At 35.6% G+C, this 13,072-nt stretch overlaps 2 protein-coding genes across 5 annotated transcripts; both read right to left on the reverse strand.

Moving 5' to 3' along the window:
- Positions 1-705: 705 nt before the first annotated feature.
- Positions 706-3,823, reverse strand: NIR1 (nitrite reductase 1). Its single transcript, XM_011007675.1, has 4 exons — positions 3,292-3,823; positions 2,848-3,202; positions 1,990-2,278; positions 706-1,883 (listed from the first exon to the last, which is right to left on the reverse strand). Exons 1-4 carry the CDS (start codon positions 3,671-3,673, stop codon positions 1,143-1,145), a joined length of 1,767 nt encoding a protein of 588 aa, XP_011005977.1. The 5' UTR covers positions 3,674-3,823; the 3' UTR covers positions 706-1,142.
- Positions 3,824-7,290: 3,467 nt separating this feature from the next.
- On the reverse strand, positions 7,291-9,615 carry LOC105112094 (uncharacterized). Of its 4 annotated transcripts, none has more exons than XM_011007679.1 (4): positions 9,397-9,615; positions 8,823-8,978; positions 8,454-8,721; positions 7,291-7,753 (listed from the first exon to the last, which is right to left on the reverse strand). In XM_011007679.1, exons 1-3 carry the CDS (start codon positions 9,517-9,519, stop codon positions 8,587-8,589), a joined length of 414 nt encoding a protein of 137 aa, XP_011005981.1. In that variant the 5' UTR covers positions 9,520-9,615; the 3' UTR covers positions 7,291-7,753; positions 8,454-8,586. The 4 variants fall into 4 exon arrangements, with proteins under 4 accessions (XP_011005981.1, XP_011005979.1, XP_011005978.1 ...); XM_011007677.1 differs by having other exon boundaries at positions 7,291-7,750; positions 8,823-8,981; XM_011007676.1 differs by having other exon boundaries at positions 8,823-8,981.
- Between the last annotated feature and the right edge of the window lie 3,457 nt (positions 9,616-13,072).

Below are 13,072 nucleotides of genomic sequence, written 5' to 3' on the forward strand. Positions count from 1 at the left end.
GCTGCCAGATACGAGAACGAGGGAGAAGCAAACATGGCTGGCAGTGAAAGTGCAAGGAGAGGGGCTCGTTGCGTTTGGGTTTCCAATATCCCACATGGAAAGCGAAGGAAATAACCTGTCAGCAAATGCACTATATAATGCTATGCGGATAGCTATAGACAGGCACGCAGCCGCGTGGTGAGCACAGAGCGAACTATTCTATCGCCTTTTACTAAAGAATACCGTGTGCTCGCCGCAGATAGCGGCATACGCCTATTTTTGGAGGGCTCTCTTCCTTTGGAAAAGCCCTACACAATCGTAGTTTAATAACAGCATAAGCCTATTTTCTCCTGAGAACTGACGGCACTATCAAGCAGATCGGGGAGTTACAGTGATAAAAGCTCCTAGCGATCATAGCAGTCAGCCACTTTGCTGGCAGTACTTGCAGCAGGGAGACAACCCAATATCAGTAAAACGGGAGATATTCCACAGTCCGCTTGAGATGATGAATTAACTGCTAAACACAATCGAGGAGTCTTTTTCATACACTCTGCTGTCCTGACTGTTAGCATTCTTCGAGTGGATTAATTAGCCTTCACATTACTGTAAAAAGAGCATCCTCGAAGGGTAATCAAAACAACCTGAGGATTTGGATGAGGAATGCATAGTAGCGCTTTCTTTCCAATATGGTCCTTAGGATCTAAGAAAAAAGGAGCTCAAGGGGGATAAATAAAACTCCTGAAATACATTTCTTCGGTAGAAAGGTTTTCTTGATCCCAATGAGGACACATTCTTGGATAAAAATCAACAAAAGAACGAGCGTTATATGGGATTCACACAAAAATCTTCCACATTTTATTGTTTTTCAGTCTCCGAGTGTTTTTAGTTTTGCATCATAAGCTATACTAAGTTTTATTTTCATACATATAATCTCTCACCGGGCTTCTAACCATCATACAAAACCCAAACAATGAAACCAGAGTTGTTGGAAATCATGCTCGTGAGACCTCAAGAAAACTCCCTTCCCTTTCCCTTCTCAGACCTCTATCACCCGTCGAAGTCCTGTGAGATCATTTCAGTGCTTCATTTCCGATTCCAAAAGCATGCATTAGATCCCCTCCGAATTTGCAATGAAACAAGAATGAACATGTTGATTTAATGAACTAATCATCCACCTCTTCCCTCTCCCTAGGTACAGCTCCGAATTGTTTGACTAAAATGTCCACAACCAAAGGCACCAAGTCCTTGCATGGAACACTTTTCTTATAAAGCTCTCCCAGATGTGAGTCACTCCCAACTCTTCCTCCTACGTACACATCTGCTCCTTCACAGATTTTCCCATTTTCATCTCTTGCCATGCAACCCATGAACCCAATATCGGCAACTTGTACCTGCCCACAGGTATTAGGACAGCCTGTCCAGTGCATTCTCACTGGTTTAGACACCGACACTAACCTCTGCACCTCCTCAGTTACCTTCATGGCCCTAGCCTTTGTTTCGATTATTGCTTGCCCGCAAAACTCTTTGCCAGTGCATGCTACCAACCCTTGCATGAGAAGAGGTGGCTCAGGTGAGAACCTGTCTTTTAATAAAGGTTCTTTAAGTAGGGCTTCAATCTTTGAGTCCTCAATGTTGGGAATTATGATGTTCTGCTCCACAGTGAGTCTGAGTTCTCCAGTGCCATAAATATCAGCCAGACGAGCTAGCTCATCCATGTCATCTGCTTGGACGCGACCGACAGGAATGTGAAGACCTGCATAGCTAAGGCCTTCTTGCTTCTGTGGATGGACACCGAAATAGTCCCTCCTTTCCCATTGCTTTTGAACCAAATCTTCAGAAGCTTCTCTCTCTAGCTCTTGACGTGGCATTCTTTTTACTACTTCTGACCTGAATCCTTCAATGCCCTGGATTTATACAGAATCCCCGATTTGATCAGAGAGGTCTGTGATTAAAGATAATGAACTTCGAAAAGGGAGTGAATGATGCATTAAAAGATGAATGATTACTCACAAGCTCATCGATCAGCCACATCATTCTAGTCTTTTGCCTGTTCCCTCTGGTGCCAAGATCTCTGTAGGCCTCTAATACTGCTTTGCAAGCTGGGAGCACATCATCAGCTGAAACCCAAGCATCAAGAGGAACTGCCTCAGCACATCGCTTGGGACTAAAGAACCCACCAACCAGCAAATTGAATCCAAACCGCCCGTCCTTCATGGCAGGCATGTAAGCAAGATCATTGATATGAGGATGCTCGTAAAGGTCATGAGAACCCACGACACACACATTCCACTTCCTTGGCCTGCAAAGATAGAGAAAAGGCTAAGGTCACTAAAAACAACTCGGCATTTATTGCATTTATGCTACCAAAACAACTCGGCATTTATTGCATTTATTGCATTTATGCTACCTAGATCTATATATCGTATTTTATCTCCTCTGGTTCAGAAAATGTCTCCCCGTGTAAATGACCTAGATGGTGCCATAGCATTGTCGATTTAGGATTTTAATACTTCATCTCAAATGATTGGACAAATACCCACCAGTAAAGCACTAAACATTATTACCATTTATAGAGCACAAGTGCTATTACTCCCATTTCTTACTTGTTGTATTACGATATGATCCAATAACTAATGAACTTCTTTGCAACTTTCATATGCAAAGCTCTCAAGATTGAAAATTGATTTGGTTATTAGAAAGCTAGAGAACAATCTGATAATTCCCTCGTTTATTCCTGATTTCGAGCTTCTCACTAAAGCCACTACAAGGCATTTAAATTAATATGACCAAGTTCAATACCTTGTGCAATTCGCTCATCATGTCAAGCTCGGATACATCAAAGAAAAAGTGAGGAAACTGAGAACTTACAAGTTCGTGAAAGCAGGATTTCCACGAGAATTGGCAGTAATAAATTGGGACAACAAGTTGGTATAAGGTCTGGTATCAACAATCTCATCTGTATCAATTCCTGCAAGCGGATTTCCTACGGGGTTTCTCACGTTGTCCATGCCACTCTGCAGGCTTGTCAGCTCAACTTCAGCTAGACCCCTTAGTATTTCTGGCACATCAGGCAACACCACACCACGAATTTGCCAGTTTTGTCTTGTTGTTACATCTGCACAGCCATCTTTCCCATATTTCCTGATCACGCTTGCCAAGTATCTTGTTTGTGCACTTGTTGTTACCCCATTTGGTAGCTTTAGTCTCATCATAAATCTACCATCTGATCATCAAACATCAAAAAACAATTTACAACGAAGGATCTTAATTCGTAGACATAAATATATTATAACCCTGCAACCTCAAACTTACATTGGTGCTTCCTTCTGTGAAAGAGACCGAGCCACTTGAGTCTAACATCAATATCATCTCTACTGCTCTTCTCTTTGTCAATCTCTTCCATCGACAATTTAGCAAGCTCCTCGATCCCATTTTCCATGAAAAGCTTCATTGGCTCTTTCTCTATCTTCACTTTCTCTTGAGGATTAATACCTTGCCTAAACTTCTCTTTCAACACATAGTATCCGTCTTTCTTCTCCACTCTAGGTTCCAACCTCCCTGCATCCACCCCCGTCTCCGCTGGCTGAGTCACTGTGGGAGGTCCAGCAAAGAGTCTTGTTCTTGGTCTTGCAGAGGAGCCTGGAAGTGCGGGTGACAATTGTGGCGTGAGAAAACGAACTGAAAGTGATGACATAATGATGGTAGATAGTTTCTAGAGAAGTGTGGATTTTTGTTGGTGTTGTAGAGAGAAGTAATGGTGGTGAGAAGGAGGAGAGAGGGCATTTTGTAGATGATGTATGGGACCTTAGGAGGAGGGGAGAGGGCTGTTTTTTTCCTGAAGGAGGGGACTCTTGGGAGGTGCCAAGGGTCATCTTATTTGTTTGTTTAGTAGAGGTCGAAACTAGGGAAGATGATAGTTGATTTATTTTTTTCAAACAAATATGGAGATCATGTTAAGATGCTTAACATGAACGTCTGATTGGGCGTATTTGGCGGTGGATAATTTTCGAGTCCAAACTACTGAAACTTGCATGCCTTGTGCAAAGAAAACAAAACTCTATTAAATCTTTCTTCTTTCTAGTTAAATGGGATACCTAAGCCTGGATGAAATTTGAGCTTTGAATATCAATTACGATGGAGGATGAACTTTTAGAAAGAAAAAAAAAAGTTGTATATTTTTTATTAATTACGTGTTTGTATTACAATCATATTAATATTCAAATCTTTTTTTTTTTACTTTTTATCTTTTTATTTGTATTTTTATCTATATCAGTTAATGTAGAACCTAATAATTCTTAATAATTATGATTAGAAGTTATAAAAAATGTATATCAAAAATCTATAATTCTCTATGGTTAGTTGTTAAATAATTATAATAAACAAAGATTACACAACAAGTCATATTTGTGTATGGATGAATGAAAAGGTTCCCTTCTTAGAAGAAAGGTGTTAAGGAATTGGTGTATTATTTCTATTTACATTGGTCGTTATTGAAAATTTTAATAGTGCAATTGAAGATAGAATGATTCATACAAAGATATTATATTAAAGATTCACGATGAAGTAGAATAAATATAGAATTTTCATAAAAAAAAGATTGCTGACTAAAATTAAGGATGATTTTTTTACAACCCTAGAAGATTGATATAGAAAATGTTTTTAGAAAAATAAATATGTTTTTAGTTAATTTTATTTTATTTATTTTGTTTATTATTATTAGGTTTTTCTAGTGTTTTTATTTGAATGGAATTACTTTTTTATTTCTTTATTCAATTTTAGTAAAGCTTTTTAGTTTTTCTATATAAAAATTGTAATAGCTTTTGATAAATAAACACTAATAAAATTTGAATATTTTAAATATCTACTTATATTAATTACAGTGTTTCTAGTTCTTAAGGGTTTTCACTTCTCTAAGCTGTCAAATTATCAATTATTTAATAGTAATGCCTTAACTCTTAAGTCATTCCTATCCAAATTAGGTCATTATTCCCATCCAAATGAAGGTAAGATTTTAATTTTCTTCCTTCCAAGTTCATGGGATGCCTCAATAATGTTTGTTTTGCACAAACCTTTGCCTTTAATTACTCAATACAATATTAGAATGATGAGAGGTTTGTGGTGTTTGATTTTTCCAGAGGCGAAGACCAAGAAAACCGAGACAGTCGTCGCAACAGGAAGTTGCCCCTTTGGTTTTGGCTCCACGTTTCCACAAGCACCACAACAAAGAGCCCTTCATCTTAGAGCAACGAAGAATTGGGCGGGCGCTTAACTTTCGAATAGAGCCAAGAGACAAGCTCGATTCGCCGCCACAGAAAAGTTGTTGAGCAAAACATGTGGCTTTCCTGGACCCTCCTCCGCCCGATTCGCCACAAGCGTGATCTTAGAGAATGAATTCTTCTATTAAAAAAAATTATATGAACGTCCATGGGTAGGCATGCTCATGTTTATCATCCATTTTTGTATGAATTTCCGTACAGATCTCCATTCAGCTAAACCCTGGCATTCAGAGTAGGCGTAGCCGTGTCTAGCTGTGCTTCTGATTATGCTCTTAAAAAAAATATGGCTGTAAAAAAGTGTTCACTCGGCATTGAAGCTCAAAATAGCTATATGTTGAGTCCATCTCAACCGTACATGCAGCCTCTATTAAACAACTTGATGAGATCCTCTCGTAAGAACTTCGTGATGGATTCTTTGCTCAATGTTGGTGTTGGTGCATATGCTGGGAAACAACTAAAGAACAAAATCCATACCAGAGTAGTCAACTTGAATGATGTAAATCAGTGTTACTACATACGAAGTCAAACTATAGAATTCACTTGTGTGGTGATAAAATTACATATTCAAATTGAAGAATTATCTTTTCTACTGACATAGACAAATATAAAAAATTAGAGGTTCATAATTATAAATCCATAATCAATTCTAATTACTCATTCCAAATACATGAGCAAGGTAGTTAATTTCTTGATCGGGATAATTGTTATGGAGATTTAGTGATTTTATTTATAGTGAAATAGACATAAATTGTTATTTTTTTGTTAAATATAAATTGATAGTCTTTGTTAATTTACTATATTACATTGATAATAATAATAACATAATCAATGCTATTAATAACAATGATAAAGTCACCAATGATGTGCTCATTGATGACTTAATGGTTGAGTACAAAAGTAACATGGAATATACTTAACAAAAGAAAATGATCCATTTAGGCTATTTGGATCATTTTTTATTACAAGTTTACTATTATCATGAAAATATTTATTACAAGTTTACTATTATCATAAAAATATATTTATTCAAAAATTAGGTGAATAAAAGCAAGTTTAAGATTTACAATTCATTAATCTAGAAAATAATGGAAAAGAAATCATTTATCATTTGATGTTTCTCACGTAGAAAAATTATTATATATCCAAAACAAGAAAAGAAAACAGGTTAAAGAGCTTTGATTATACTTCTACAAGATCAAAATAAGAATAATTTAAACTTGAGTGTTATTTTTTTTTAATTTAAAGAGATTGATGCAAGAGATTTTTAAGAAAAATTCACTCTCCTTGATAATTTTTATATTTTTATTTAGTTTAGCTTAATAATTTTACTTTTTCTAGTTTGTTTAATATTTTTACTACCTTTTATTTTCTAGTTTATCTAGAGTAGATTTTTTGGTTTATTTAAATAGCTCTAAACTTTTTAGAGAGGGGCTATATAAAAAGAATATTTCATTTTTAAATCTTAAATTAAGATATTTTTAGTTATGACTTTATTCAACGTATTTTTATGCAATTTGTACTTATGTTGTTTCCATCAACCCCTGTCACTGTTCAAAGCCGCTGGAGAAAGTCGAAATCTTTACATTTTTTATTCAGAATTTCATTGTCAACTGGACTAGCTTGGATTGAGTGGGTGGGATATTAAAGAGATATTTATTATTTAACCTCAAAATATTAGTTAAACTGAATACTATTAGCTGAGCACTATATTGGGTAGGGGGACGGTCATGGATGTCAAGGACCAATGGGAGGTGGAAGCCTGGACGGGTCTGTTGGAGCATGCTAGCCCACGAAACCCTACTCCCAGCCAATTTCCTGGGATAATTATAAATACCCATTCTAACTCCTAATCCATTATTGGGCTCAAAGGACATTTTCCATTGGTGATGGATGATGGTTTATCCAGTAGCTAGGGTTTTTGTTCATGTATACTCTATGATCTTGGGTTGATCATTATTACTCTTATATTTACAACTCCTGATCGCATTTGTTCCTGTAATTTTAGCTTTTGATTATATTTGTCCCTCCGGTTTCATATCTTCGCACCCAGCAAAAAAGAATCTTCACAACCCAGTATAAGCATGAGATCATTTTCAGCCCATCAAAATGTTGCCCACTGCAGTTTTCTCAATATGACAGGCTCATCAATGGGGTAAGACCTTGCCTATGTTTTCAAGTGTTGGAATCAGAAGTTACCTTCTCGAACTTAGCTGACTGGTAGTTGAAGCATTTCTTGTACTGGACTTTGTGAATGGCACAACCTGAAAAGGGAAGATAGAGTTGACAAAAATGAGACTCCATGCTCACAGAATTCCAGGACCTCTGCTTTAGACTTTAACATGTTTGTAAATCACGACTTAACAAGCAAAACAGCAATGATCAAATTTTCTTATCATTCCTTGAAGCCTCCGCTCCAGATCTCCTCAACCTTTTCAACATGTGGATGCAGGTCAGCTCCTCTCCTTGGTGTTCTTCAACAAAGTTCTGATCCGAGACTTCTGCATGAAACCAAACAATTCAGCAAGAACAATAATTCGCTGCAATGAGAAACACTACTTTGTTCAACAATATAGGCTATAAGGTTTTGCAACTTGTGAGAGCAACTCGACATTGTTCCATAACTGTCAGTAGCACTTTGCATCTAAAATTATCGAGCGTATAGAAATCAAAGCACACGCCATTTAAGCTCTACACAGACAGAACTACTGCATCTGCTGAAATTTTTTCTTCTGGCTCCACATGATCCAAAATAAGAGCAGGGGAAACTGATTACCCTTCCTTGAACATTGACATAAAACATTAAAACAGACAGAAGGTTTATCCATATCAGAGTTGTAGACAAAGATCAGTGTAAAATATGAGAAACCGGAAAAGTCAATTACATTGTCCACAAGGCGAGCAGTGAATGTCATGGAGCCGTGACTAATAAGCACAAAAACATTCGCAGTTCGTTTTCCTAATCTGCCAAAGAATAAAATATAAGTTCACATGGGCAACTGCACGTGTCCATGACAAGCGTGTTTGATTGACTCCATGTGTTTGATATAACAGAGGACGAGACACGATAATGATGCAGGTCCTTGCAAAACTGCTATGCAACAAGGCAATTAATCAATTTGTAGTACGACTAGGCAATCTTTAACGGATGAGAATACATACATGGAGAAATTTCAGATAAAACTGTAAACTAATTGATACCTATGGTGCTGCCAATAGAATTCTGATAGCATAAGCAGCACATGGAGTGTTGTTCTGAACTTGTTGCCAATCCACAGGAGACAGTTGCATTCTCTCTTACACGAATCCCCCCACCACAAGATGAAACATGTCCTTAAAGATCATGATGTGCCGCGTCCCACCGGTTTGTCGACCGAGTTGTCTCCTCGATAAAATGAGAGTCAGCTGTACTTTCCAACAATGGCTCATTCCTCTTCTTCTCCCATCTACAATGTCGCCGAACCACGAACTGAAACATAACCAAGGAGCACATAGAACCAAAAAGGGAAATTTAACCTCCGAAAGCAAGGGAATTCGAGAGTTGAAATACCAAGATCTAAATCCGCTAACCTGGGGTCGCGATGAACACGGCCTCCCTCCCATCTCTCGCAACCAACCACGCAAACTAAAGGAATGGCGCAATTGCTTATTAACAAATGAAGCTTCTAATGAATCAAGATACAACCTCTGTTTCTCATCTGTCCACGCAGCAGATGGACCCTGACCCTGCTTTAAAAAAGAAAATTTTTAAGAATACTAAAAATTCACCACCAGGTGATAGAACACAAGAACCAATCAGCTAATTACGAATAATTAAGACTAATTTTCACGTTAAACAGAAGCAGCAGCAACAACAACGAGTTGAGGAAATTAATTAATTCGCTAACAAATTTCCAAAATCTGACATCATGGAAAAAAAAATTTCCTTTTTCTCTTCCAGGCGTAAAATTTGACTGTTTTTTATAATGAAACTCTAACAAAAATTAGATAATAAATTATATAAGAAAAATTAAAAATAGCGAAAACTCACATATCTTGCAAAAACAAATAACCGCTGCAAATCAAGGATAAACGCACAAGCTTTCTACGTGATCCTTAAGTTCGTTTCCAAAGAAAGCAATAAATTAAGATCGAGTAAAGTTACCGCTCTTGCATTGGCAGTGTCAACGGACAAACCAGATGATTCCGAGTTCGTCCGAGTCAACTCACTATTACTCTTCTTCTTCTGATCCGGTAACGGAATTTCCCCTCTGAGATTCCCCTCCATTTATCCGTTAACCGTTTTTTTTTCTTTTTTACGCCTTATTATTGTTATTATTATTTTTAATCTCAGACAGTAAATGTGAAAATCGTTTTCCTTTAATTTCGCTGGATTTTAATCAGAGAAAAAGAGAGAAAGAGGCCGAATTAATTTTTCTTGTTTAGGAAAACTGAGAAAGAGAGAGGAGGGAGGCATGGCAACGCTTTTACACGTGTCAGAGTCAACAGAACGTTGCCACGTCAGCACATGCCGATAATATCTTCGGGGTAATGTCAGCCAGATATTTCTTTTGAGCTTGCGGCCAATAGCTAGATAGTGGATTATTATTATTATTATTATTATTATTTAAATTATTAAAAAGACTAAATCATATTTTAATTACAAAAAGCCATCCCAAAAAAATAAAAATATACTTGGTTGAAAGGTTTGTCTTTTAGCTTTTAAGGGTATGGATGTATTTATATTATTGTTCACAAACATATTTAAAGATTAAATTGATTGTGATTAATTTATTAATTACAAAATTAACCTTGTTGAATCTTTAAACAAAACTTTCTTTGAGGTGAAATAATTCTAATATTTTATTAATACAAAGTTAAAAGATTAAATTATCTCAAATAATTAGATAATGATGAATGGATGATTTGAAAACTATTAAATTGTGTTTTTTTTTAATTGGATCGCATTTGTTTCCACGTGGAATTCGATCTTGCCACCATTAAACAAATCTAACAGGAAGTCTCTAGAGGGCATGCTACGTGGTTTACTTTATTGTTGCAAATAGCATAATCTATTAAATTTGGTAACCAGCAGGATTGCGAGACAAGTTACACTCATTGTGTGTTCTTGATAATTGTGTTTTCAAAAGAATATTTTTTTAATTAAAAGTTTATTAAATAATTTTTTATAATTTTTTTTTATTTTTAATATAGATATATCAATATAAAAAACATTAATTTAATGTTTTTTAAAATAAAAAACATATTTAACTGCGAAAACAAACACACCCACGTACACCTTTTTTATTCAATTATATCCAGTATGATTTCTCCTCCTGGATATTCACCGCAAAGAAGTGCAAGTTTAATATTTTATACCTGCGATAAAAAATGAAAAACACATAAGCAGAAAAATACGGAGGTGTACAAATAATTTTAAACCAGCAGCCACCAACTATGGTCCAATGGAAAGAAGGTGAAGAAACTACAGACAACTACCTCCACTGAGGACATAGATTTATTTTTCTGTTTTTTATTCCTAATTTTTAAGATATACCACCACAATTTTATTCCTAGTGGAGGTTTTTTATTTATTGATTTGATTCACATGGGACTTACCTTGCTTCTCTTGGATGAAGAATATGGAACAGAACGGGTTGAAATGGATCACCAATACATGTTATTTTTTCAGAAGATTTTTATAATTCTTTAAAATATTATTATTATTATTATTATTATTAGGATATTATTTAATATAATATTTGGTTACTGTTTCAAAAAAGAAAAGAAGAAGTGTGGTTATGTATTTACTTTTAAAAGTATAAAATTTACGTAAATTGTCCAATCAAATATTATCTTATAAAATATTCTAAATCGGACTTGAGGTTAACCAGTAAAAGATTTAGTTCATAAGTTAAGTGGGTATATACAAGTTGATTTAAATAAACACATAAATAAAAATAAATATTATCATAACTTTAAAATTCGATTTGAAAATCGACCCGATAAAAGGTTTAGGTTATGAGTTGGGAGGGTCAACTTAGCTCACCTAAAGTTTTTAGTTTTTTTTAGAAAATTCAACGGATTTTTGACTCGTGTGTTTTCTCGATTTGACTTGAATTTTTTACCGGGGCAAATTGAGTCAATTCTTTATTTTTTTAATCTCGTGTCATGGGGTTACAAGCGTCGCGATGTCGTTTGGAGATGGCAGAAGTTTTTGTCGTGCCTTCTATGTGAGGTGTAGTGTGTTGGGAAGGTTTTTTGGATCAAATCATAAAATTATAATTAAAGTTTAGGAGTTGCCACCTAGTATTATGGTCACTAGGAACCTACGATCTGCGAGATTCTGAGTAAGAGGCTGGTTGTGCAAGGAGAAGAAGCATCACCCTTACTGCACCCTACCCAAGGTAAGCTGCATTATTATTTAATTGTTTTTCTATGTCGGGTTTCTATTCATTTTTTAAGGTTCAAGGCAGATATCTCTTCATGAGAGAGTCATCGAGTTAAATCCTAACCATTCTAAAATATGAAGTTTAGCATTACATTTTTACACCTGCATCTTTAATACCTGAGGGTGTACTTTACCATGTAATTTTATACCATATAAATATTAAAGTCTATATCTGAATTCTAAAACAAACTTGGGAAAAGATTTTCAACATATTGGCCAAATCTTAATGGTTAATCATAAACTGGTTACAATATTCTTTTTTTTTTTTACATGAAAAGGAAGCAATTTTTGTTTTTTTATGAAAAATATGCTTGGAAAATTTTAGGATTTAGGCGTATACATGAAAATAATTTTTTTTAAAAGGGAAAATTAATTTAAACATTTTTTAGATTTTTTTTTAATATTTTGATTTTTTTTGGAAATATTTCAAAGAAAATTAGGTATTTTAACACTGCATTTGTATCTTACAATATAAGTATACAATCCAACATTAAGCAAAATTGGTAGAAAAATATTTAAGAAAATTACAAATTTTTTGAAAGGATTTTTTGAAATTTTTTTGCAATTTTTTTGTTTTTTTATATAAACATATATATTAATTAATTAAATATTATTAAAACAAGTGGGCTGGGCCGACCCAGATAACGGGGCCAAGCATAGACCCAGAAATAGGTGGGTTGATATTGACCTAAAATGATTGAGTCAAACTTGACCCAACATATTTCTTCTTTTTATTTCGTGGACGAGCTGGGCCCAGCCTAGCCAACTAGGCTAGGCTAAGATAGGTCCAGCCCAAAGCAACTTAGTCACTAGCACAACCCAGTGACTAAGTTGCACGAAGTTGTGTAACATGAATTATAATTCACGCTACACTGCTAACATGCAGCGACAACAAAGAAAGGAGGAAGAAGAAGAACAAAAGAGGGAGGCTTACCTGACGTTGAGAGAGCTGGTGGCCTGACTAGTGGTGCACAGTGCAATTGAAGGTGGTGAGGCGGCGGTTGGCTCTAGTTGCAATTGGAAGAAGAAAAAAAGGAGGCTTGCAAAGAAGAGAGGAAGCTCGTGATTAAAATTGTTGGAATGGCTGAGGAGAGAGTTAATGTCCTAGCTGTTGTTGGGAAGGACAAAAGCTTTTGGGCGAGATGGTTGCTGCTGCTGCTAGGGTCACTGTGGCAAAGAGGTAGAGTTTTACAAAGGAGAAAGAGAAGTGGTGCAATCATCACATGACATGGTTCGGTGGCTACTTGAGGTGGAGACAAAGAAGAGGAAGGGCGGGTGATTAGTATTTAAAAGTGTATTTTTATCAAGGTTTTATATCATCATTTTGCACTTAAAGTATTAATAACTCCTTAACTAAAGCATGTTTTATAATAGCATATCTAATAATATA

This window comes from Populus euphratica, unplaced genomic scaffold, assembly GCF_000495115.2.
Source record: "Populus euphratica unplaced genomic scaffold, PopEup_1.0 scaffold321.1, whole genome shotgun sequence".
Classification (NCBI taxonomy): domain Eukaryota; kingdom Viridiplantae; phylum Streptophyta; class Magnoliopsida; order Malpighiales; family Salicaceae; genus Populus; species Populus euphratica.